The sequence below is a fragment of the Poecile atricapillus genome, chromosome W (genome assembly GCF_030490865.1).
Source record: "Poecile atricapillus isolate bPoeAtr1 chromosome W, bPoeAtr1.hap1, whole genome shotgun sequence".
NCBI lineage: Eukaryota > Metazoa > Chordata > Aves > Passeriformes > Paridae > Poecile > Poecile atricapillus.
Genome location: NC_081288.1, coordinates 93326782 through 93354608, shown reverse-complemented (window position 1 = coordinate 93354608; position 27827 = coordinate 93326782). Strand labels below are relative to the sequence as shown.

At 45.4% G+C, this 27827-nt stretch overlaps 1 protein-coding gene across 1 annotated transcript in view; it reads right to left on the bottom strand.

The window, feature by feature from the left end:
* Window positions 1-3323: 3323 nt before the first annotated feature.
* Window positions 3324-27827, bottom strand: part of LOC131591629 (SET-binding protein-like) — a 510094-nt gene continuing 485590 nt past the window's right edge. Inside the window, exon 9 of the mRNA XM_058862520.1 lies at window positions 3324-6042. Coding sequence (XP_058718503.1) covers window positions 5492-6042 — 551 coding nt within the window. The 3' untranslated portion in view covers window positions 3324-5491. The remainder of the gene's footprint in view (window positions 6043-27827) is intronic.

Genomic DNA, 27827 nt, shown 5'->3' with positions numbered 1-27827 from the left:
CCCAGCTGAACAATCATAAGGTTGACAAACAATTAGTTATTGGCTAAGGATTAACTCGTAATTCTAGTACTGCCTTGTTGGGGAAGGTGAAACGGGAAACCTTATGAATGTGATGGTTTAACAAAAGATTCTGGAAATATGAAGGCTAGAATCAAAGTAGAAATGAAAGCCTGCTTTGAGTCATAGGATACTGAGTACTGGTTAACCAAAGAACAATAGCTTAGCCAGCTAGAGGAGAATCCCTGTTGATAAAACAATGTCCTTCTGCTGATAAAGAATGCAAAGGTCAAGAAGCAAGGAAAGAACTTGTAAGGTTTTGTAGAATCTAAAATGCAACACTGTATGTTAATATAGGGAAGCGCATAGGCTGAATGTAAATTCTTTAGTGGGTGTGTCTCATGGTGATTGGTTACTAAGAATTAGAATATTCACGATAGAAAAAGATATATTGAATTGTAACAAGAACTTCGCTTTTTTTACTCTCTTTACTCTTTACTCTTCTCTCTTCTCTCTGACCCCTTACCCTTTCCCTCTTACCCCATTACCCCTCTCCCCCACTCCTAACTCTCAGCCCCCTCTCCCTGCTCCTACCCCTCTCGTTTTCCCTGCTCTCTCCCTCTGCCTTTTCCCTCTTCCCCCTGCTGCTCTCTTACTCCCTCCCTCCCTCATCCAACCTCACGTCCCCTGCTCAACCTGTTCTCTCGCTCCCCTCCCCCGGACCACGTGGACGCCGAGGCTGGTGGCGGACACGGGTCTCCCCTCCTTTTACCCTTATAATAAATTGCTTATACTTAAACAGCTTGACCCTGGAGAAGTCTCTCACCGCGAGCGAGAATTTATATACACCAATACTGCCTCTCTATTTTAATTAGATTTAGCAAGGTTTAGTTTTTTATTAATTTAGAAAAAAATAATTTTAATTAAGGCTTTAGCTTTTCTAATATCTTAAATTCTTCAAAGTTTATGCTTCAATTCTTTGGAGATATTTTGGGATCATCATCCCTTTTGCTGGGGCCCCTTCCGGGCTTTACCCTTGCAACCCTCCATGGGTGCCCTGTTTTACCTGTGCTACCCTCCATGGGTGTCCTCCCAGGTTTGCTCCCCAAAGACCCCATTTTACTCACCGGTGAGATTTTCAGTGGTCCTTCCCTGTGGACTCTTCACGGACCCCCCTGGTCTGCCACTCGTCTGTCTCCTGGACAGTCTCAGGAACCCAATCAATCGCCCGGTGCCGGCTGCCACCAAGAGGAGCTGATCACCAAAACTGGGTGAGGCGCGCCTTCAGCTCTGCTCGCTGCCCGCTGGCCTGGATGGTGGAAATATCCTGGACAAGAGTCCCCATTTTGCCAAGAAAATTAATCCACAAACACCAGAGGTTTATGACCAAAAAGGAGACAGAGGAGTCCTTTTACTTTATTCAAATAAAGGGAGAGGTCATGGGGCATTCCCCTGGGGTCTCTCAAATTTTTGGAGGATGCAGCCTCCATTTTATCCTCATTTCCCAGCCACATGTCCCTCTCTCTTTCCCCATTGGCTGAGGTACTTGAGAGGTACAGACTTCCCGGAATGCCTAATACCTAAGATTCCCCTCTAGTGTATAACACTCCCTCTTAATTTTTAATTCTTATGGAATTTATGGTGTTTCCCCATTGTCTCTTTCATCTTTCAATATCCAATTTAATTTATCAGCAAACCTACAGTTTGTTTGTAAAGGCAAATATCTTTTTCCATTCATCAGTCAGTGGAATCCATCCCATTGTTTCTTTTATCTCTCAGTGCTAGCTTCATCTATCAGCAGACCCATAGCTTGTTTGTAAAGACAAATCCGTCATTCCTCTCACCCTGAATGAGCTTGGGAAAGGACAAAAAGGAAATGTGCTAAAATATATGCTTGGAAACTAAAATCCAAAAAAGAGGTTTTTGCCAGAACATAGTTAAGAAAAAATCATGGAATTAAATTGAATGCTACACTTATGCTTATTAGCATTGCTTGCTTTTACTGCCACAGCTTGGCCTATTGACCAAACCAAAGTAAATATCTGGATAACCCTGACTAAAAGATTTTTTTCGGATAGGTATGCATGTGTTGATTTTAGTAATAATTGTATTAATCATGATACCTTGCTTGCTTCAATGTGTGCAGAGATTAATTAATAAAGCCATTAATGGAATATTTTTAGTAGAAAAGGAAGGATGAGATATTGCAAAGACAGGAAGTACTTTGGACCTGATTAGCATAAGAGATCTGATGATCAGGATGCTTTGTTAAGAACAGAGCTTTGAAGATCGCAAGAGGATTGGATCAGCCTGGTGACAGGAGAAGACTGAATCAAGTAAAAGAGATGTTGCAGAAATGTATAGTTTGTTTGTATGATGTTTAACCCAATCAATGTAGTAAAAAATTTACTAGCCTTCCTAGAATGGTATATAAGCATATGTAGCCCACAGTAAATTCTGATTCTGATCAGCACTAAGTTGTCCCCGTCTCTCTCAATCACCAATAATTAACAAGCTAGTCTTCCTGTCAGCCCAGGACTGGCTGTACCACAGTAACATGCTCTACCAGTACCTTCCTGTCATGAAAAGCAAACCTCAGGCATCTGGATAGAGCCCATCTTACACTGATAACTTGGAGCTACCAAGTTTTGAACACTACCCTTAGTTTCTCTAGGATAAAAAGGACCTTTTAATTTTTTTGCTCAGAGAAGGGTCTATAGGGTTGTAACTTCTGAGTGGAAGCTCTCCTTAATCACTGTACCTCTAGCAGAATATTGCATAGCACTTTTCGGAGGAGCATTTTTTTCCCAAATTTCAGGAGCATGTGAGACAGCAGCCACTCAGTTATCTTTCCTTGGGGAAGGTTGCATCCTAGTGCATCCAGAAGTATCCAGCTGAGATTCAGCCCATATCAGCACTCTGTGAGGTCTGATATGTTTGGAAGCCACTATGGGCATTCAGTGACAGAATTTGGTTCTTTCAGACCTTTGCTCCACTCACTACACATTTCAATGTCCTTCAATGCTGATCAAGAGACCATTGAAGATAAAACTAAGTTGTTGTCTGAATTAGTTTCAGCTATCAGGAATACCAAATATACAGTTTTTTCTTGCATTTTAAGTGACACTGTCACCTACTTTCAGAAGCAAAGGAGACGTGGAAAAAAAGATTTCTAAATCATCTACACTTTGGTCCAATGCTTTTTAATGAAGAAGGGAGGAGCTCAAGGAGGCTTAAGCATTTTTTTCTGCAAACTTACAACTTCAGTCAGTAACACTGTGTTAATTTAAGACAGCTGAAAAGCAAAATTTGTTGTAACAGAATGAGCATCTGGCCAGTTTATTTCTAAGATGTGTTAATTGGAAAACAGTGCAAATCAGTGTGATGAACAAAGCAAAACAAATTTGAAACAAAATTCTACCATCCTTCTTATCCGTTTTAAGGAGACAGGATCTCAAGATTTGTTCCAGCCTTTAAAAAAAATCCTCTCACCCAGCTCCCCAACCCAATCCAAACTTCAAATGAATTTAGTTTTAATAAGCTAAGGTGCTAAGAAAAATTTGTTTGTAAAGATAACAAGCTGTATGTTTACAGTGTCCCTTTAACAGCATAGTCTTAAAATTATTTTTGTAAATAAATAACAGAATAGAAACACAATATTTTCTTTGTGGGGAATTTGTTGTTGGGTTTGTTGTTTTGGGTTTTTTTGGTCATTATTTGAAATTTCCTTGGCAATAAGCCAATTCAAAGATTTCACAAAAAAGGGAATAGCATTTGGTTCATGAATCATTAAATAATTCTTGTTCATACTCTTTTGCTGGAATTTTCCCTCCTCACTCTCATTTTAATATTCATTTTGCTATGCCAGGTACTGAGTGTACTACAGGACTTTAAAAAGAAATGAAATTAAATTGAAAGTACCTATCTCAAATTTCAACAACTGACTTCTTTTTTTAAAAGCATTGTTACTGCTATGGAACACTGTCCTGTTCAGTCTTTGTAGTTAATCATTTTAATTGGGCTGTGGAAATGGAGCTTGAGTATTTTACCCAATAGTTACCCAACAGCTAACAGACAACTTGAATGAGAAATATACAATTTGAACTGACCATTTAAAGAGACAATTTGTCACACACAGTTTGCATCCATGCAGACTGAGAGGTTTATAATTACATTATATACAAAAAAAATATTTTTTTTAGATTATTAAGGCAACCGCAATTTGGAGAACATGTCCAAAGTGGCATTAATACAATTGCAGTGGTGATACCCTTTGAATAGTTTTATTTTCAGATAAGAACACTTATTCCTTTTAATTTTTAAGAAATAATTGCCAAGAAAGGACCTATTTCCATAGAATTTTGTTCTATAGTTGTTTTTATTTAAAATATCTACTTTATCTATTTTCTTTAAAACAATATATCAAGGCATTGTCACCCAATGCAAATTATTCAGATCCTGGGTTTCCCATCAATTTCACTGGGAATTGCAGGTGGTAAGAACTGGTAGGTTTGGACCTTGTATTTTTACTCTGCTTTTTCTGTCCTATTTTTTTCTTTTATCTTTTTTATACTATTTTTTCTTGTGATTTTGCCCATGTTTACTGTAATTCTATTCCCCAAAACTGACTTGCTGTTCTTATCTCATATGTACCAACATCAAAACAACTTGATTGATGGATGGCCCCTTTTTCACATGCCATCACCAAGTTGCTTCATATAAATGTGCTGTCATAACTGAATATCCATGTATACTTTATCGTTAAATGCTGTGGCATTTTGTCATTCCTTGGGCTAGCACTTGGAATGAGTGTGCATGCACGTAAGGTTCTACTTTTCTATTGCCTATATTGCAGCTAATTGTAAGTAGGCAAGTAAATGAGAAAGTAATATACAGTTGTAGCAGAAGTCAGACATTTTGGGTTATGCTGCCTCAAAGCCTGGTAGGTATATAAAACTAGAAAAAAAAAAATCAAACTGATTACAACCAACATCACAGTTGAGAAAATTGCACTACTTTTTTGTTGGGTTTTTTGTTTCTTCTTTTTCCTTTTTTTACAGTGATTTCTACTATGGTAAAGTTAGTCTTAGTTTCACTTAGCTCACCAAACAGAAACAGTCGAGCATGCAGCCCTAGTAACAACATTCAGCTCTTTCCAAAGATGATTTCCTGCCTTCCAGGTACGGTATGAGAACAGCAGCCCTGAGACTGATTAGTTTTGGAAACTGCAAAGTAGATGGTCTCCCCAAATTTGGCACACACACGTAGAGCCCTCCTTACCCCTCTTTCCCACACCCTTCTTTGCTCTTTCCTAGGGGAGGCTGAGGCCAAATGCAAACCCTAGCTGGCACAGCTTTCTGCTAGGAGTTCTGGCTGCTAAAGGCATGAGCAAGTCTGGTGCTGCCACAGGGGTGAAGTAGACTGTGTGTCTCCAGTTCCTCAGTCCTGGAGTACCCTACTACCAGCAGCCAACATCCAACAAGGTGTACCAGCCTTAGGAAAGGCTTTTGCTCCCTCTGCTTTTTTGATGCTGCTTCACTTTCACGTCTTCCTTTTCCTTCTGCAGGGACTTATTTTTTCTTTTCCCAACCTGGGGCTTCCAGAGTGGAGGGAAAGGGGGTGAAGGAGGGGGAGGAGGGAGAAGAGGTAGTGGTGGTGGCATCTCTTGAGCCATGTGTATGACAGCCTCAATAGTGGCCATGATTGTATCTTGAGTTGTTGCTTGCTCTAATATTAAAGGGTTGGGTGCTGGTCTCTGACCTCTTTTGCTGGGAAGGTCAATGCATTTTTCCAGAACAGGCATTTGGTCTTTGGAGTCTTCATGAAAGGAAAGAGGTTGCTTCCGGGGATGCCCCCTCTGCTTCTTGATGAAGTTATTGCCTGTCTTTGATTGTCTCTGCAGCTGCTTGGCTTTCAGGATCTTGTTCACATGATCCAGGTTCTTCTTTGTGGACAGGATCTTGATGTAGTTGTACATCTTGCGCACCTCGCACTGGATGGCTTCAATTTCATGGCACTTGAACCTTTTTTTCAGTGGTGAGATGGCTGTTGGGAGACAAGAGAAACAGGGGTAGGTCAAATACCAGTGAATGGAAACTCTCCTTTGCCTGCTTTCAGCATCATGAAAACTAGATAGTTTCAAGTCCAGTAGGCTGAATATGACAACTGAAGAAGAGATGGTTGTAAGAAAAGATTCTGAATAGAAAAAAACTTTAAAAATCTTTAAACATTATTACAGTCCCAGAAGAATATCTGTTGCCTCCTTTTTTACTGTGCTAGATGAAAACACAACTTTGACTACTAAGCAGTCTTCAGCAATATCTCTATGTCTTTCCCCTTTTCTAAAGCAACAAAGGTTTTCAACAGCAATGTTTTACCATAGGTTTGCTTCATTCTCATTTCTAAACCTTTAGCGGCAGGGAAGGAAGTTTAGCATAGCTTGTCGCTCTATTAGGAACGGCGAGAAGAACGACACAGACTCTCTATGGAGTCGATCAGGAGAATTTCTCCCAGTTTATTGCTTCAGATCTTTTTTATAGACCGATACGTGAAAAGTACAGAAAAGAAACTCTTATTGGCTAGTAAACTAACACATCACTATCATTGGTCAGTGGGGTACACCACCCCTCGACCTTCTCTTGCAAGAAAACAAGGAACAGACAAACAGCACCTGCAAGGCTGTTTTCTGTCTCTGAGGATTGTTTTAATTCCTCCCCATGATTTCCCAGCCACTTTCTCAGGCAAGACTGAGAAAGCTATGTGGCCTGCAATTTCCACAGGCACTGTGCTCTCTGTTTCAGAGTTAGCTTTCATAATTCCCCCTTTTTGTTTTAAAATAAAAAAGCAGTGTTTGTAATCTCCTGCTGGGCCCTTGCAGGAAAGAGAACAAACACAGCACAAGAGGTCTCCTTCAACAGAGCTTGGAATGGACACTGATTAAGAATGATTTTCTGGCTTGTGTTTTTGATGTTTAAGGATTGCTTTCTTTGCAAGGATTTGATGGTTGACTCTAATACAACTAGTTCAGTGAACTAACACACACAGTACATAAAACATCATTAGTCTGCTCAAAACTGACAGTCTAACTTGTCAACAGGTAGGAATGTTCACTCTCTGCTTGTAGAAGGACCATCTGAATGACGATCGGTATCTTGATCATCATCCGAGGGTCACCTGTTGGCTGCTTTCTGCCCTTGGTGTCGCAGATCAGGGCGAACGCACCTTGCAGGTATCCACCATATCCCAGCATCTGTGGAAACACATGCATACCCACGACCCCAAGCGATGAGCTCACACGGGCCTTGCCACTTGGTGGTTAGGTCTCTCACCCAAACTTTCGCTCGAGGCAGGTGCACCTCGCCTGAGGACTGCAATGAAAGAAAATTATTCAAAATGACAGGGTTATCAGAATTCTTTTGCACTGTGAGATGATTGATTGTATACAAAGCTTTCTCCAACCGACTGTGTGGAGTTTCTCCAATCATCCCCATGTTTTGTTTTTCTAGAACACGTTTTAGGGTACCATGAGTGCGTTCGACAATAGCCTGCCCAGTGGGAGAATGTGGGATACCGAATATGTGTGAAACTCCCCACAACTGTAAAAACCGTCGTGTCTTCTGTGAGGCGTAGGCAGGACCATTGTCTGTTTTCACAGAAGAAGGTATGCCCAAGACTGCAAATGCAATTTTCCAATGGGCAATAACATCACGACCTTTTTCCCCGGTGTGAGCAGATGCCCACATAGCAGATGAGAAGGTGTCAACAGACACATGCACATACTTAAGTCTGCCAAATTCAGCAATGTGAGTAACATCTGGTGACCGCCAACGTGATGTGCATCTGATGACCCCTGAGGTTCGGTGCAACCAGCGGACAACGAACCAGCCGCTTCCCCCACAGAGGGGTAAGTGAGAATCTCCTGGGCTCTCCTGGAGGGAGCTGGTTTTTAGACCAATGGGATAGTGGAGCCCTGCCAGTGAGCGGGCTTGGAACAGCTTATCTTGACGAAGCTAGAGCTTAAAGTCCTGGGCTAAGCCACTGCGTCTGCACCATTGCATTCGCGGGCCGTCAAGATAGACGGTTCTCACAATGGGGAACTTCAATTCAACTAATGATCAACTTGTCTTCTCTGCGTGGCAGGACGCCTTGCCGTGCATGGGACTCAGTATTTCTGAAGAAGCTATGCGCGCTTTGTTCCAGTGGGTAAAAGCGCAAGGTTTTACTGTGACTGTTGATAATGCATTTAACCTCAAGATTTGGCTGTCAGTGGGAGACCGCCTATGGTCTGAATTAACTGAAGGTGATACCAGCGTGTGCAGCCTGGCAGCCACCAGGGGCGCGCTCTTTAAAGCGTTGGAGCGGTGCCAGTCTGGGGACAGTGAGGCCGGAATGGAAGATTCGGAAGCCAGGGGCGCCTCTTTTGTACACCATGAGAGACTGGGGGTTGAGACCGAGAACCCGTCGCCCGCAGAGTTGAGGGCACTAGCTTCGTCAACAGAGGCAGCAGGGGAACAGGGACCGCCCGCCTCCGCCTGCGCCCTCCGCGGTGCCTTCACCGGCGCTGTGAGCACCACCGTGAGTGGCTGCGGGGGGCTCTCCTGCCCCCCTGCTGCCCTCCGCGGGGCCCATGCCTGTGCCGGCGCTGCCCCTTTCCCGGGCCCACTGCAGCTGTCCTGCCGCCGTACCTGCTTTGGTTTCCGAGCGACAATCTACACCGCCTGAAGCAGCCAGCCCACCCACCTCTTCTGGTGCCTGGAACGGCCCAGCTGCGAGCCCACCCTGGGACCATCTCAGGCCGTCCCCACCCCATCCGGTGGCCACGTATCTGAAGCGTTGGGGGAGTTTTTGGGACGTGGTGAAACAGCGAGCTTTGGAAATGGGGGATTGGGAGTTGCTCGAGAGGCTGGGAACACCCGGGACCGGGATTTTTAACACCGTGGGTGCTGGGGCGGGGGAGACAAAGGGAGGACTGGAAGCCACTTCAGCTTCTGATGACTGGGTCCGGCTGGATTGGGAAGTTGAAGACGCACCCCAAGGGGCGGCCCAAGCCTTCCCTGTGCCGTTCTTCCAGCCGTTCCTAATAGAGCAACAATAGCTGTCTTATTGGCCCACCATAACTATTAAATTTTCTATACGCCAGGCATATACTCCTGATGTCTTCACCTCAGCCTTTAATTCTTGCCATGGATGCCACTTAGTATGGAAAGTGTTTGTTACTGGAACTAGTGAGCACAGAAAAGCCGTGTGGGTCACTTCAACTGTGACAAATTCATTACCCCACCTGTGTTTCTTTACTATGATCTTCATGGATACTAGCTGAAACTACTCAGTCATATAATTGACTTTACTGGCTGCCAAAGTAAGCTTATTCCAGGTTCAGACCACTTACTTTAGATCTGAATGAAGTCCAAAGTAGTTAAGTCTTTTGCCAAGGTCACCTTGGGAGTCATTGTCAGAGCTGGAAAGAGTACCCAGTATTTATTGGCTCCTGGTCCTTTGCTTAGGACAAGAGACCTTGCTTGTTTTGCCTAAATTGTCTCATTGTCTTACTGAACATGGCATCTGTTCAGAGTTCAGGATTTGCACACAGATTAGAAATAACTCCTCCTTTGTGAGAGAAACAGAATATATTAATTCTGCTGTTGCAATAACTTGTGCTTCCTTTCACTCCTAACATCAGTTCTGTGCTGCTGGAAAAGAAATTATGAAGTTCAGAATTTCTTTTCATTAAAGAATAAATCATTCCACCAAATTAACTTCAGCCCATATCTACTTGCAAACTTAATTTACACCTGACTGTCAAGCAGTCATTTGGATTTGAAATCCATTAATTTTCCAGAGCAGCCAAGATTTCAAGAAAAGTTCATCTGGGGTTTTTCACTCCCTTCATGGCTAACAGGTTAATCTTCTAGCAGTAGCTTAAATAAAGTTGCTATTGTAGCATTTTCTGTAGATAACCAGGAGCTGTCAAGTGGTAGAATCTCCTCTTGCTCATTACGGGCTATGACATTCAGCATACAAACCTCACATGCTGGCCTCCTCTCTTGGAGAACAAAAATTATCACATCTTATACCACCACATTGCTTGGATCCAGCAAAGAGCTTGAGTAAACAAACCCAAGTTACAATGTAAGAAGTAGGAGTGAGTCATAAACAAAACACAGACATATGCTCTCCTACAAATAAAGACCTGGGATGGCTAACTTCCCAAAGCCTTGTTTTCATTAATTACAAAACAAAATACATTTTCCATTGTTGTAGTGCATCTAAAAATCTTGGTATCTCCCAAGGGTAAAACTCACCTCTGGTTTGTGTAATGTTAGTTCCTACCTGAAAACCTTCTTTCCCTTCCCCCTTCCCATTGGCTGTGACCTCCCTGTATCCCCTAATCACCCCTGCCCCCTGGTATAAGAGATAAGACCCAGGGCATTTTGGTCTCTTTCTTGCCCCGGATGGATGACAGACAATAAACCCGGGATTATTCCCGCAAGTTTGAGCCTCCTGTGTCTAGATACTTTGAGTTCGTGTTGTATCCACTCCAAGACCCCCTCTGCCACCTGTGCCCTGAAACGAGCGGGGGCTCTCACCACAGGGGGTGGGACAGAGTGATCCCACCAGGAGGAGGATTGCAACAGAGTGGCGCCCTACCATTGGGGCTGAACAAGCCCACGTTCAAAGGCTTATCAAAGCCAGGGTGAGCCGTTCTTTGGAGACTTTGGATGCAGTTTAAAAAATACAGCAAAAAGTTTCCGAAAAGGAGTCGAAAATCCTCCAGCACCAGGGGACCGATTCCAGGGCAACGAGTATCTTTCCACCACCAGAAACAACAGAAAAAGGTAAGATTGAACCCCGACACTGGGCTGGGAGGGCTGGAGAGTGAAACAGACCCCGGAGGACTGTGTTATGTGTAACTCCTTCCCAGCGGCAGCAACCCCGAGTGTGTGGGGTTCCTCCCAGCCGTGGGCAGAGACGGGGTGGGGGAAGAGGGAATTCTCCCTGCTGTCTGTACCAGTGTGAGTTTAATTGTAATCCTTGTAGTGCCTCTTTGTTTTCTGAGGTAGGGAAAATAGACAGATTGTGTGCAGAGCTGCTGTGACCTCCAAAATGGGATCCCGGCTCTCCACACAAGAAAGGAGTCATACACAAAAAATACAGGATTTTTTAAAAATCACAAATGTAAAAATTTCAAAAAATAAGATAAAACAGTTTGTATCATATTTGACTCAGCAAAGTGAACAGATCGAATTGTTGCAATTAGATTCAGTAACTGCCTGGGATGAAATTGGAAATTTATTAACCTTAAAAATAGAAGGAGGAGACAAATTGGCCCTGAAATTCCTCCCGGTTTTTCTTTTAATTTGAAAAGAATTGGTTAACAGAGAAATAAAAACTAAAGACAAATAAGCACCGCAGTATCCATCTAACTTCCCTAACTTTTCTCCCAAAACCACTGTTTCCCCACTGGAAAAGATACCCAAGACAAACAATACAAGTTCTAGTCCCGTGTGTCTCTCTCAGTCACCCAGTTCTGCTTCACAAGCCATCAAGGCTCCCTCCCTATACCCTTCTAGTGTTAAAGAAAATGTATCTTCCTATCCCCACATGGCTGAGAGCCAAAATGGCGCTGGCCACGTGTTTCCCGGCCACATGGTGAATCCCCCTGTGTATCCCCTCTCCCCTACCCATAATCACTTCCACCCACCGGTTTCCGCCCCTAACCCTTATCACAGTCCCTTTGTTCACCCTGACATTCCTCTACCCTGCTCCACCCCCCAGCCCTACTTGGCCCCACCCTATGACCCTGCCCCCCGAGGCTGTAACCCTATTCCCTATCCCTCCGCCCTCTGTCACCCAGGGAGGAGGGGGGGGAGAGACAGAGCTACATCCCTTGCTCCTGCACGAAGGCAGGGGGAGGCGTGTCCCGGCCCTGCCCCCCGGGGGGGTCGTTGCGAGCCTTCGGGGCCTGGCGTAGCGGGGTGCGGACCCCCGGGGCCTGGCATGGGGAGGGCAGACCTCCTGGGCCTGGCATGGGGGGGTGCGGACCCGCGGGGCCTGGCGTGGGGGGGTGCGGACCTCCGGGACCTGGCGTGGGGGGGGCGGCCCCCTGCCCGGCTCCTGTGGGGGAGGAACTGTGTCTCTCCACAGGTGTGGGGAAGGAACGGGCACCCCAGAGCCCAGCGTGCGAGGGGGCGGGAAAAGAAGCCCAGGGAATGCCAGCCCTGGAAAAGATGAAGTTATGCTAACAGCAGCTCCTGTAGTATACAATAACAGCAGAGGAGCAATGCGATTACAACATCAGCCTTTCAATTACCAAGTAATCAAAGATATTTGTAAAATTAAAAATTATTTTGGTCGTGATAGTGAGGTCTTGAGGGGAATAATAAGAACTACATTGGAATCACTGGATTTAATTCCTGCAGATATTAAAGACTTATTTCGGTGTCTGCTAACTCCCTCTGAATATGATCTTTGGGAAAGCTTATGGAAAAAATCATTAACAAAACTCCTAGCTGAACTCAAAGTAATCAAAATGCATATGATACAGAGAACAATGAAATCACTTTAGAACATTTATGTGGGGAGGGAAATTGGATTAATTCTGCTGATCAAGTGAGAGTATTAACAAAGTTTGTTGCAGATAAAGTTTGTGATGTAGCAGAAAACATTTTTAACCAATTACCAACAGTTGATATCCAAGTCCGTTATATTAATATTAACCAGCTCCCATCTGAGAGTTTCTTACAGTTTGTAGATCGTCTGAGGCTACAGATACAGAGACAAGTTAAAGAACCTGTGGCCCAGACGGAACTGCCTAAAGAAATGGCCCAAAGAAATGCCAACGAGGCTTGTCGTAGAGTAATTCTGAGTCTTCCTATCAATCCTCCACCCACCATAGCAGATATGATTGAAGCGTGTGCCCAGAAAGCAGACTTGTACAGTGTACACAACAAGAAACCAGGCAACCCAAGGACAGTAGCAGCAGTGACACGAGGAATGAACAAGCCACAGATGTCACCAGAACAGCTGCAGCACATCATCTGTTTCCCGTGCAAGAGGCCAGGACATTTTGCAAGGAACTGTCCTCAAACCCAGCAACAAGGGAAACAGCAGAAAGAAGCTGTAGCAAACCAACCAAAAAACTAAAGTCTCAGCGCTTTTCTGTCAAGCGCAGAGACATAAAAATGACAGACCCAAAGCAGAAAAAAGACTCTGTTTTAATGGGAAAAGGGGAGGAAAGGGAGCGGGGTGGGAGACTGCAGAAATATAATTGTGAAAAACGTTTGCCTAATAAGATCTGGCAACCGCAAAAGCGATTCAGATTTGTAACTTCTAAAGCTTTTTGTTTCAGATCTGATCATTGGACTGTTGTTGGAGTAGACTTGCAGGATAATTCACAAGACCTGGCTGGACTGGATAGTAGGTATTTTGTTATTGGAGACACAGCACACACACCAATAGAGATTTAGGTGGCTCCCATGACAATTAAAGAAGACCTAACACACCTCACTCTTAGCTAGGTGCCCTCAACCACCTTTCTATATAGACAAAGGGCAGGTAATAGCCCAGGTGATCCCTGTTCCAACACAAGTCCCAGTAGATGACAAAGCACCAGGAGTCTACTGGAAAGAAGTAGTGGGTGAAGATAAACCCATTATGGGATGTAATTTAACACAAAAATCAGAACATCTCCATGTAGAAGGGTTAATTGACACTGGGGCAGATGTGACTATCATACCTGAAAAGGTGTGGCCCTCACATTGGGAGCTGCAACTCATGGCAGGAAAAATACAGGGTGTTGGAGGGATGAAACTGGCTAAAATTGCTAAGGATATCGTCCAGATTGAAGGTCCGGACGTGTCCTGGGGTGACTTTATGATACTGGTATCCTCAATCGTCTGGTTTATGTTATATATTAAGTTCTGCACCTTTAAGACTGGCTCTGAGAGCAAGAGAGGGGGGTAGAAGAAGCTGCAGTTTGTGTTAAAGAAAACATAACTCCCACACATCTCGCTCCTGGACTGTGGTGTCTGCAGCACAGACAGACAGCGGGACAGAGCTTCTCTCTGGCTTTTAGTTAGTTTTAGCTAGCTGAGGCAGAGGAGTTCCCTGGACCTTTGTTTTTCCCTTTTTTCCTGGATCTGTGCAAGCCTGCTCTGGACTGAACACCCAGCCAAACCCCGGGAGCTCACGCCTGTGGCCCACCGGGGCCTGGGCCTCGGCACTTTCCAGCGCTGGAGGGACTGATAAGAACCTGAGCGAGCCGTTCACCACATGAAAAGGACTTTTCTTCCTAGACTTGCCATCCCATCGAACAGCAAGAGGTTTTATTATTATTTAATATTACTCAATTTCTGTTAAATAAACAGCTTTTTCCACTTCTCTCCAAATAATTTTTTTTTCTTTCTTTTCCTGGACCAGAAAGTGAGGAGGGGCATTTCCCTGGGGAAATCCCCATTTGGAGTTTTCCTCCCTAATTTGCCCTAAACTAGGACAAATACAGTTTTTGGCGCCCAACAGGGGCAAGAGAAAGTAGAAAAACCTGTACTGATTGTTGGTTGTATTTATTCTGTATTGAGATAAAGCAGTCAGTACCCATGTTGTTTGGATACATAATATCTCTCGGGGTGGAAGCCTTCATGTGGATCTGGTCCCTAAAAGTTTTTGAGGTTTTAATACCTGTCTTTGCCCTCTTTCCCAGTAGAGGGGCACAGATTAGAATGGTTATTGTGCTGGGCTCGGTGATAATGATTTATAAGAAGTTTATAGAACTACTGAAGTTTCTGTCAGGTATGTTTGGCTTATGGTTTCTTCGCCTGACCCTGCCTCCCAGTCCCAGTAGCACATTTTGGGAGTTTATTAGTAATTGTACCCAGTTTGTTAGAGGAAGAGCAGGGGATGAGGCTTTTCAGCCTTTTCTTTCCTTCTTCTCCTTTAAATCTGTTATGTCCCTCTTTGAGAATATCCAGTTTCCCCTGAGTGTTAAGGATACCACTTTCTTGTTAGTTCAGCTGTTAAGCTTCCTCTATATGGTCTGCAACTTCTCTAGAATGAGGGCTGAGATATCCAGAAGAGCCAATGAGACCCCTGCCCCGGAAGTAGACTCAGGTGTGAGAAATCCTGAGTGGTGTAGAGAATGGGACAGAATTGGCCGAACTCTAAAAGAATTTTCTGATCCCCCAGCCTGGGAATTTTCACGTGAACAAATTCAGAACCCAGATGAAGTAGGGAAATATCTGGAAGAGAATTGCTGTGATGATTCTAAGAAGAAAAATATCATTGCAATAAGCTGGGCCCTAGCGTATGCTTATCGCACGCTGCTAAATACTGTAAGGCAGGCAGATAAATCAGCAGCTACCCCAGTCACTCAGGCTGCAGCCAAACCAGACAGTGAGCCTAAGCCAGTGGCCACACCAGAAAGTGAACCTAAGCCAGTGTCTGTTGCTCCTGCCATGAGAGGTATGAAATTCAAAACCAAAACCGATCGGCCAGTAGATGATGATAATAGCGATGCAGGGGAAGGACCCTCAAGACCAGCAACTGATCAAAAATCAGAAGGCGCTGGTGAACCTTTCTCCCTGAAGGACCTTCGTGGCCTGAGAAAAGATTACACTCGATGACCTAATGAATCTATAATTAGTTAGTTAGTCCGTCTGTGGGATGCTGCAGGTGAGGCTACAGTTCTGGATGGCACTGAAGCGAGGCATCTGGGATCCCTGTCACACGATCCGGTTATCGACCAAGAAGTGATGAGGGGGGCTGACCCTTATAGTCTCTGGGAACGGGTCCTGAGAAGTGTGGCACAAAGATATCTGTGTGCAGATGATCTCTATATACAGCAAACTCGTTAGAAAACCATAGAACAAGGGATTCAGCGCTTGAGAGAAATGGCAATAGTAGAGATTGTCTTCGTGGGTGACTTAGGTACTAGAAATCCAGACTTGGTGCCATGTACATCTGTGATGTGGCGAAAACTTGTTCGACTTGGGCCACAAGAATACGCTTCTGCTTTAGCAACAATGAAGCGGGATGACCGGGAGGAGACTGTGATGGATATGGCGAAGAAGCTTCGAGCATATGCAGATACCGTGCATGGCCCCATACAGACAAAAATTGCAGCTATGGAAACACGTATGCAAAACTTCCAAGACAAAATAGAGGAGAATTTCAAGAAACTCAGGGAGGACCTTCTTCCAGTCTCGGCAGTACAGACCAAGAGCCCTGGTACTCAACGCAGAAGTTCCCCAGATAGAGAGAAAAAGCTACGAGCTGAGCTGTGGTTTTTCCTATGTGACTGTAGAGAAAACATAAAAAGATGGGATGGAAAATCTACTGGTGCTCTGGCACAGCGGGTGCGTGAATTGGAAGACAGCAAGACTCAGGGGGGATACTCCACCAAAAAGAAAGCCGCTCCAGTAGCCTGTAGTCAAACTGACAAGTATGATGATGACATGTCTGATTCCCTTGAAGGAACCTCCAAGACATATACCCAAAGAAAGAAAGATAACCAGGCTTAGAGGGGCCCTGCCTCTATCCAGGTAGAGGCTAGGGAAAACCGTGTCTTTTAGACTGTGTGGATTCGTTGGCCTGGCACATCAGAACCACAACGATATGAGGCCTTAGTTGACACTGGTGCACAGTGCACCCTAATCCCATCAAGATATGTAGGGGCAGAATCTGTTTCTATTGCTGGTGTGACAAGGGGATCACAGGACTTTACTTTAGTAGAAGCTGATGTGAGCCTGACTAGAAATGAGTGGAAGAAGCACCCCATTGTGACTGGCCCAGAGGCCCCATGCATTTTAAGCATAGACTTCCTCCGAAGTGGGTATTTTAAGGACCCAAAGGGACTTAGGTGGGCATTTGGGATAGCAGCTGTAGAGACAGAGGGCATCAAGCAATTGAACACTTTGCCTGGACTGTCAGAGAACCCATCTGCAGTAGGACTCCTGAAGGTGGAAGAACAGCGAGTGCCAATTGCCACCTCAACGGTGCACCGCCGACAATATAGAACAACTCAAGATGCTGTGATCCCCATCCACAAGATGATCCGAGAACTGGAGAGCCAAGGGGTGGTCAGCAAAACCCACTCACCCTTCAACAGCCCCATCTGGCCTGTGCGTAAATCTGAAGGAGAATGGAGACTGACTGTAGACTATCGTGCATTAAATGAAGTGACTCCACCGCTGAGCGCTGCCGTGCCGGACATGCTGGAGCTCCAGTACGAGCTGGAGTCCAAAGCAGCAAAGTAGTACGCCACTATTGACATTGCTAATGCATTTTTCTCCATTCCCCTGGCAGCAGAATGCAGGCCTCAGTTTGCCTTCACCTGGAGGGGAGTGCAGTACACCTGGAACCGACTGCCCCAGGGGTAGAAGCACAGCCCCACCATTTGCCATGGACTGATCCAGGCTGCCCTGGAAAAGGGTGATGCTCCAGAACATCTGCAGTACATTGATGACATCATTGTTTGGGGAAAGACGGCTGAAGAGGTCTTTGAGAAAAGAGAGAAAATCATCCAAGTTCTCCTGAAAGCCGGTTTTGCCATCAAGAAGAGCAAAGTTAAGAGACCAGCTCGTGAAATTCAGTTCTTGGAGGGAAAGTAGCAAGATGGACGGCGTCAGATTCCTACTGATGTCATCAACAAGATCACAGCAATGTCTCCACCAGCCAACAAGAAGGAAACGCAAGCTTTCCTAGGTGCCATAGGTTTTTGGAGGATGCACATTCCTGAGTACAGCCAGATCGTGAGCCCTCTTTACCTGGTCACCCGCAAAAAGAACACTTTCCAGTGGGGCCCTGAACAACAAGCCTTTGCTCAAATCAAACAAGAGATTGCTCATACAGTAGCCCTTGGCCCAGTCAGAACAGGACCAGATGTGAAGAACGTGCTTTACTCTGCAGCCGGAAGCCATGGTCTGTCCTGGAGCCTCTGGCAGAAAGTGCCTAGGGAGACTCGAGGCCGACCACTGAAATTCTGGAGCCGAAGCTACAGAGGGTCCGAAGCCAACTACACTCCCACAGAGTAGGAAATCTTAGCTGCCTATGAAGGAGTTCAAGCTGCCTCAGAAGTGATTGGCACAGAAGCACAACTCCTCCTGGCACCCCGACTGCCAGTGCTGAGGTGGATGTTTAAAGGAAAGGTTCCCTCTACCCACCATGCCACCGATGCTACATGGAGCAAGTGGATCACTCTCATCACACAGCGCGCCCGTATTAGAAACCCAAATCGCCCTGGGATTTTGGAGATAATTACAAACTGGCCTGAAGGTGAAAACTTTGGTCTCACTGATAAAGAGGAGCAGGAACAAGTGACACGAGCTGAAGAAGCTCCACCGTACAACCAACTGCCAGCAGAAGAAACACGCTACGCTCTGTTCACTGATGGTTCCTGTCGCATCGTAGGGATGAACCGGAAGTGGAAAGCAGCCGTATAGAGCCCCACACGACAGGTCGCAGAGGCCACTGAAGGAGAAGGTGGATCAAGCCAACTTGCTGAACTCAAAGCTGTTCAACTGGCCCTGGATATTGCTGAAAGAGAGAAGTGGCCAAAACTCTACCTCTACACTGATTCATAGATAGTAACCAATGCTCTGTGGGGATGGCTGGAAAAGTGGAAAAGGGCCAACTGGCAACGCAGAAGAAAGCCAATCTAGGCTGCTGATGAATGGAAAAACATCGCCACCAGGGTAGAGAAACTGTCTGTGAGGGTCCGTCATGTAGATGCCCATGTTCCCAAGAGTAGAGCTAATGAAGAGCACCGAAACAATGAGCAGGTAGATCAGACTGCAAAAATAGAGGTGTCAAAGACAGATTTAGATTGGCAACACAAGGGAGAGTTGTTCCTAGCTCGATGGGCCCATGACGCCTCAAGTCATCAGGGTAGAGATGCCACCTATAAGTAGGCACGAGACCGAGAGGTGGACCTGTCCATGGACAGTATTTCTCAGGTTATCCATAACTGTGAGACGTGTGCCACAATCAAGCAGGCCAAGCAGTTGAAGCCCCTCTAGTACAGTGAGCGGTGGTCCAGATACAAGTATAGAGAGACCTGGCAGATTGACTACATCACACTGCCCCAAACCCGCCAAGGCAAGCGCTACGTGCTCACAATAGTAGAAGCCACCACTAGATGGTTAGAAACCTACCCTGTGCCTCATGCTACAGCCCGAAACACCATCCTGAGACTTGAAAAGCAGGTCCTTTGGAAGCATAGCACCCCTGAGAGAATTGAGACAGACAATGGGACTCATTTCAAAAATAACCTTATAAACACCTGGGCTAGGGAACATGGCATTGAGTGAGTGTACCATATCCCCTACCATGTACCGGCTGCAGGGAAAGTGGAGAGGTACAATGGACTATTAAAGACTACCTTGAAAGCGTTAGGTGGGGGATCTTTCAAAAATTAGAAGCAGCATCTAGCAAAAGCCACCTAAATAGTTAACACCCGAGGTTCCACCAACCGAGCAGGACCAGCCCAATCCGAGACCCTACATATAGTAGATGGAGACAAAATCCCAGCAGTACACCTCAGAGGTTTGTTAGAAAAGACAGTTTGAATCAATTCTACTTCGAGTGCAGACAAACCCATTCGTGGGGTTGTTTTTGCTCAGAGACCGGGTTGCACATGGTGGATAATGCAGAAAGATGGAACAACACGATGTGTTCCTCAAGGAGATCTGATGGTTGAGTGAAGATCATGAATTAATTCCCTTGTCTGTATATAATGTATGTGTTGTAGAGTTAAAAAATATATATATATTAATTTTGATAATAAGTTGACGATATGGAGATAAGAGGTGGAATGTCCTGGGGTGACTTTATGATACTGGTATCCCCAATCGTCTGCTTTATGTTATATATTAAGTTCTGCACCTTTAAGACTGGCTCTGAGAGCAAGAGAGGGGGGTAGAAGAAGCTGCAGTTTGTGTTAAAGAAAACATAACTCCCACACATCTCGCTCCTGGACTGTGGTGTCTGCAGCACAGACAGACAGCGGGACAGAGCTTCTCTCTGGCTTTTAGTTAGTTTTAGCTAGCTGAGGCAGAGGAGTTCCCTGGACCTTTGTTTTTCCCTTTTTTCCTGGATCTGTGCAAGCCTGCTCTGGACTGAACACCCAGCCAAACCCCGGGAGCTCACGCCTGTGGCCCACCGGGGCCTGGGCCTCGGCACTTTCCAGCACTGGAGGGACTGATAAGAACCTGAGCGAGCCGTTCACCACATGAAAAGGACTTTTCTTCCTAGACTTGCCATCCCATCGAACAGCAAGAGGTTTTATTATTATTTAATATTACTCAATTTCTGTTAAATAAACAGCTTTTTCCACTTCTCTCCAAATAATTTTTTTTTCTTTCTTTTCCTGGACCAGAAAGTGAGGAGGGGCATTTCCCTGGGGAAATCCCCATTTGGAGTTTTCCTCCCTAATTTGCCCTAAACTAGGACAGGACGGTAGGATAGTTAGTGTCCGACCTTTTGTAATTGACTACAAGTGCCCCCTGTGGGGAAGAGACACCATGTCCCAGTGGGGGGTGAAATTAACAATTCCTGAGACATGTCAGGACTTTTGATGGAGGCCACTGTAGAGCGTCCAGTCCAAAGGTTATCTTAGCTAGATAATAATCCAATTTGGGTGATCCAGTGGCCTCTCAGCAAACAGAAACTCGGGGCGCTAGAAAAATTAGTAGAAGAAGAATTGGCCAAGGGACACATAGAAGAAACAACCAGCCCTTGGAATTCCCCGGTGTTTGTAATAAAAAAGCCAGGGAAGGATAAATGGCGTCTCCTTCAAGATTTGAGAGAAATAAACAAAAAAATAGAGGACAGGGGGTCTCTTCAACCGGGTATGCCATCCCCGACCATGTTGCCACAAAATTGGCTACTAGCAGTACTGGATATTAAAGACTGTTTCTTCCAAATTCCCCTGCACCCAGCTGATGCACCAAGGTTTGCCTTTTCCAGTCCTACAATTAACCGGGAAGCTCCAATGAAACGGTACCACTGGACAGTATTACCTCAGGGGATGAATGCAAGCCCCTTCATCTGCCAGTGGTATGTGGGATTTTTGCTGTCCTCAGTGCGTGCTGAAAAGAGAAATGCCAGCATTTTGCATTATATGGACGATATTTTAGTATGCTGTCCCAATAACAACATACTGAAAGACACCCTTGACCTAGTGGTTAAAGTTTTAACCTCTGCTGGATTCCAATTGCAGGAAGACAAGGTTCAAAGGATGCCACCTTGGAAATACCTGGGCCTGGAAATTACTGCATGGACTGTTGTTCCACAAAAATTGGAAATTATTGGTAATCCTAAAACTCTAGCAGATCTCCATTCCCTATGCGGGTCACTAAACTGGGTCAGACCATGGCTAGGTCTCACTAATGAAGACCTGAGTCCCCTACTCAATTTATTGAAAAGGGAGAGAGAGTTACTGTCTCCCAGGGAGCTGACTCCAGAAGCAAAAACTGTAATTGAAAAGGCACAAAAGGCCTTGACAGAAAGACAGGCACACCACTTCAAACCTGAGCTGCCTTTCAAATTTATTGTCCAGGGGAAATTGCCACATCTACATGGGTTAATATTCCAGTGGGCCGAGGGCCAGAGAGATCCACTCTTAATAATAGAATGGATTTTCCTCTCCCATCGACGACCCAAAACTATCACCAAGACACAAGAGCTGATGGCTCAGCTGGTCCAAAAGGCCAGGATGAGTCTGCAGGAACTGGCTGCTTGTGACTTTGTGTGTATTCACCTCCTAGTCAGGCTCTCTGGAGAAGGTAAAAACTCCCCTGAGAGACTGACCAAAGAGATGTTTGAGCATCTGCTGCAGAGCAATGTTAACCTCCAGTTTGCTCTGGACAGCTATAGTGGGCAAATTTCGGTCCATGCACCATCACACAAATTGTTTCATGAGGAATTCCACCTTATTCCTCGTGAGAAAAGGAGCCGAAGGCCACTCAAAGCGCTCACAGTGTTCACTGATGCATCTGGGGCATCTCATAAGTTGGTGATGACTTGGAGAAATCCACAGACTCAGCTTTGGGAAGCTGATGTTGAGTTTGTAGAAGGGTCACCCCAGATAGATGAACTGGCTGCGGTCGTGAGAGCCTTTGAGAAGTTTTCAGAACCAATTAATTTGGTTACTGACTCAGCCTACGTAGCAGGAGTGGTGTCCAGAGCAGAACAGGCAGTTCTCAAGGACATTGAGAATGAACATCTCCTTAGATTGCTTTCAAAACTGATTTATTTGGTTTCAAATCGAGAACAACCTTTCTATGTGATGCATATAAGGTCACATACCCCGTTGCCAGGTGAAATCGCTGAGGGAAACCGAGAGGCTGATTCCCTTGCTGCCCCAGCCAAAAAGGTACGTCTCCCAGATGTGTTCCAACAGTCAAAGTTAAGTCACCAGCAATACCATCAAAATGTGCCAGGACTGATTCGTCAGTTCCAGCTGACACGGGGTCAGGCTAAAGCCGTTGTGGCTACCTGTCCCAATTGTCAGCTCCAGGCAGTGCCATCATTAGGCCTGGGGTTTAATCCCTGAGGAATAGAAAGCTGTGAAGTGTGGCAAACAGATATCACTCACATCCCCAGTTTTGGTCGCCTTAAGTATGTGCATGTGAGCATTGATACATACTCAGGAGCAGTGTATGCCTCTGCTCATGCAGGAGAAAAATCTGTACATGCCAAACAACACTTAGTACAGGCCTTTTCCGTATTGGGAATCCCTAAAGAAATTAAAATAGATAATGGCCCAGCGTATCAATCCAAGGATTTCCTAGAATTTGTCCAGCAGTGGGGAGTGAAACATAAAACTGGCATCCCCCACTCCCCCACAGGTCAAGCTGTAATTGAGCGTACACACCAGATGCTCAAACAAGTCCTAGCCAGGCAAGGTAGCGAGGCAGTGTGGATGTCTCCACAACAGAAACTCTGTAAAGCTCTGTTTACCATTAATTTCTTAAACTGCTCATTTGAAAACATGAATCCTCCAGTGACTTGGCATTTTAACAGTGGTGATCAGTTTAAATTGTCACAGCGTCCACCGGTTTTAATCAGGGACCCTGAAACTTGGCAAACCAAGGGTCCCTATGAGCTTGTCACCTGGGGGCGTGGTTACGCGTGTGTATCCACCCCCACAGGCCCCCGATGGATTCCTCAAAAATGGGTAAAACCTTTTGTTCCAAAGAATCCAGCCCCAGCAAGAAGACAAGAGAAGCAAGTGGCTGTTGCTTCCAAGAGAAGACGCCGCCAGAGAGAGCAAGAAGAAACCTTTCTAGCCTCTGACCTGCATACTTTGGATATAAATATGTTTTAAAAAAAAAAGTCTGTTTTCTTTTTTGTAGAAATAACCTACCTCTCACTCAAATCCATGATGAGCCTTAACCCTGCTGTCATCCTGCTCACACTGAGCAGCCTGACAGCGGCCTGGATTGTCCCTCAGCCACGACAGAACATCTGGGTGACCCTGGCACAAACACTCCAACAAGAGAGCATCTGCCTGTCCACTGCAGCAGCAAAAGACCCTATGTCTACCTGTCTGGTAGGAATTCCCCTGCAGGCTGACAAGCTACCCTCCAGAACAGGGCGGCTATAGATTTTCTTTTGCTTCTGCATGGACACAAATGCCAGGAGTTTGAAGGACTTTGCTGTTTGAACTTGACCTCGAAAGCTCCCAATGTCCATGGAGCCCTCCAAGAGATGAAAAACTTGATTGGACAAGTGAAACAAGAATCAGAGGACTGGTTTAGTGAGCTGTTCAAAGGCTGGGGACTCACAGGATGGTGGACTTCAATAATCAAAACAATCTTGTTGTTTTTTGTTATTTTGTTTTTAATTGTGTTAGCATTTGGAATTGTCCGTTGTTTGATTTTAAAGGCCCATAGTAGTGTAATTTTTACTACCTCAGAAGCTAACCACATGGAACTAGCTGACAGAAACGAACCTAATCGGCCCACCAACTGTGAATGATGGGCAAGCTCATGGTAAAAGACAAAATGAGCTAGGGTTTTTCTTTCTCATTTTTTATAACAGAAAAGGGTGAGGTGTTGTAGTGCATCTAAAAATCTTGGTATCTCCCAAGGGTAAAACTCACCTCTGGTTTGTGTAATGTTAGTTCCTACCTGAAAACCTTCTTTCCCTTCCCCCTTCCCATTGGCTGTGACCTCCCTGTATCCCCTAATCACCCCTGCCCCCTGGTATAAGAGATAAGACCCAGGGCATTTCGGTCTCTCTCTTGCCCCGGATGGACGACAGACAATAAACCCAGGATTATTCCAGCAAGTTTGAGCCTCCTTGTGTCTAGATACTTTGCGTCCGTGTTGTATCCACTCCAGGACCCCCTTTGCCTCCTGTGCCCTGAGATGAGTGGGGCTCTCACCACAGGGGGTGGGACAGAGGGATCCCACCGGGAGGAGGATTGCAACATTCCATATGTAACCTGCTCCCCAAACCAAAAAGAAAAATAAAACCCACTTGCAGTTTGGGATTCAAAAAGGACAAAAGAAAAGAAGAATGCAGTCATTTTGGTACTGAAGAAAAAGAGAAAGGAAATTAAATACTCAAATTGCTTAGGAAAATCACAGAATCATTAGGTTGGAAGAGACCTTCAAGATCATTGAGTCCAACCCATAGCCCTAACACCTCAACTAAACCATGGCACTGATTGCCACATTCAGTCTTTTTATAAACACATCCAGGGATGGTGACTTCACCACCTCCCCGGGCAGACAATTCCAGTACTTTATCACTCTTTCCATAAAAACTTCTTCCTAATATCCAACCTATATTTCCCTTGGCACAGCTTAAGACTGTGTCCTCCCATTCTGTCAGTTGCAGTCTGGTGAAAGAGACCGACCCCCACCTGACTGCAACCTCACCTCAGTAAGTTGTAGAGAGTGATAGGGTCACCTCTGAGTCTCCTTTTCTCCAGGCTAAACAACCCTAGCTCCCTCAGTCGCTCCTCATAGGGCTTGTGTTCCAAGCCCCTCACCAGCCTTGTTGTCCTCCTCTGGATGCGCTCAAGCGTCTCAAAGTCCTTCCTAAACTGAGGGGCCCAGAATTGGACACAGTACTCAAGGTGCAGCCTCACTAGTGCCAAGTACAGGGGAAGAATGACCTCCCTGCTCCTGATGGCCACGCTATTCCTGATACAGGTCAGGATGCCGTTGGCCTTCTTGGCCACCTGGGCGCACTGCTGGCTCACGTTCGGTCGGCTGTCAACCAGTATCCCCAAGTCCCTTTCCGCCTGGGCACTGTCCAGCCACACTGTCCCCAGCCTGTAGTGTTGCAGGGGGTTATTGTGATCAAAATGCAGGACTCAGCACTTGGACTTATTAAACATCATCGTATTGGATCCCACCCATCCATCCAACTGTTCCAGGTCTCTCTGCAGAGCCCTTCTACCTTCCAACAGATTGACACACACTCCCAGCTCAGTGTCATCTGCAAATTCACTAATGAAAGACTCAATACCCTCATCCATGTTGTCAATAAAAATATTGAGCAGAACTGGCCCCAGCACAGACCCCTGAGAAACGCTAGTGACTGGCCGCCAGCTGGATGCAGTACCATTCACCACAACTCTCTGGGCCTAGTCATCCAGCCAGTTCTTAACCCAGCAAAGAGTGCTCCTGTTGGAACCCCGGGCACAGAGAATTTCAGGCTTTCTGTGCTGACAGGCACTGACCTGCAGGAGAACACTGTATTTGACCTCAGACCATGGAAAAGGCTTCCAAAATAAAGTGATAGATCTAAGATGGTGGGTGTGTAGTTTGAATAGAAGTGTGTTATGTCACATGGTGGAAAATTTAAGGTTTTGGGATATAGTAATATATATGTAGCAAGATGGAGGTTTTAGGGCATAGGCTTGTCTTGCTTTTTCACCTTCTTCTTCATGGGTTTGGGTGATATTGTGTGATTGGGTGGAAAGGTCCACAATGCAGAACACGGGTGTTTGCTTATTCGGTTAAAAGTTAAAATAAATTAGTTGGCATTTTATAATTGGGTAGTTTACACTTAAAAGGCCTTGTAGAGAGAGACCTGGGACTCCATTTTTAGTCTGTTAGCTTAGTGTGCTGAAGAACTCATGGTTTGTGAGACTGTAATATAGATAAGAAATAATAAACATCTGAGTCTGAAAAAAAATACTGTCTCTCGTTCATTAATTCCAACACTGAGGAGAAGAACCAGATAAGCCATGAGACATTTTACACAGTGGGGCCCTGTGTGAGGAGTTAAGGGTCAGGATGTCTGTGAAGAAACAGAGAAAAAAGAAAGCAGCTGGAAGCTGGAAAAATCCCTGGGGGAAAAGGGAAAAGAAAATGACAGCTCGGAGATCCCTAGACACTGGTGAAACGGAGGAACCAGAAACCCATGCTGCAGGTTGCTCATGGAAAAGGGGAACCAAGGAATCATCTGACAGCAAAGGTCAGGTAGGCTTCAGGGTTATTCATATTTAATTATGGGAAATGTCCAGATCACAGAGAGACGCCTGTGATCTCCTAGAATCAATGATAAAGGAACATCCCATATCTGTCCCAAAAGAGCAACTAAAAGACCTCTTATCTTGGGTCCATGAGCAATTTCCAAATGAAGACCCAAGGGCTCTGTTCACACCTTTTCTTTGGGACTCTGTTCATCTCAGATTATATAACGCAGCTACACTGAGAAACACCACAGCAGCAAAACTTCTACCTGCTTGTGGAGTTGAGGTCATAGCCAGCAGGTGAGACATAACCTTTGAGGAATTTAAGATTTTAGAAAAGCTAAGGCCTTAATTAAAAATAAGCCTTGCTAAATCTAATTAAAATAAATAGATGGGCCTTGCTAAAATTAAAGATAGATAGAGAGGCCTTGTTAAAATTAGAGGTTAATCATTAGCTAATAACTAATTGTCTGTCCACTTTATGCTTGTTCAGCTGGGCTTGTAATGAGAAACAAAGAATCTGGTAAGGAACTTCAGGAACATAAGACAATTGCAAATCAGAAACTCATTGAAGACATGAAACTAGGAGCCTAGCCAAGGGTCCATTTGTCACTTTGCACTGAAAAGGTAGAAAGGTCAGGATGAGGAAGAGATATATTCCTTCCTCCCTTTTGTGACCTCTCCTCATAAGAAGACCATCGACCCATTTCAAGGAACAAACTATGCATGTTTAATTGATTTTTTTCTTAATTAGCATAGGAAGAGGAGAGTGGGTGGTAACTGGGTTATGAACATGTATTTGTATTCAATACTTCTGTAAATAAAAAGCCTGTATTTACCTGCATTCGGGGCTGTGTGTATTAAGAGGTGACCTTGCAAATTGGCCCAGCGCTGCTAATAAACATACACTCTGTAACCCTGAAACGGTTAAAGAGTCTTTGTCCATCTCAGTTGGATACTGATACTAGATCATATCCATAGTTTGGTAAATCACAGGTGCGGTGCACAGGGGCATGCAGAAGACACAAGCAAAGTAATCGCTGCATCTCAGAGCCCCCAAAACCACCCTGAACAGCTGAAAGCAGCGGCAGCAGGGGTAGAAAGAACGCTGACTACAGCTCAGGCAGTGGCAGGGATAATCCCGGCGAACGGGGGACACCCTAACCCCGCAGAGGCACTCCTAACAGACTGGGGACCCCTTGAAGTACTGGGGACCAATCCGGGAGTAGAGTCCGCGGCAGCAGCGGAACATACTCCTGGAGAAGAGGGAGCGGGGAGGGGGGGGACGGCTCCACCGCCTCTCGGAACGGGAGGGCGGCCCTGCAGCATCCCGAAGCGGTAGGCACGGCTTTGCCACAGGTTTTAAAAGCTGCAGACACGGCTTCGCCCCAAGCCAGCACAC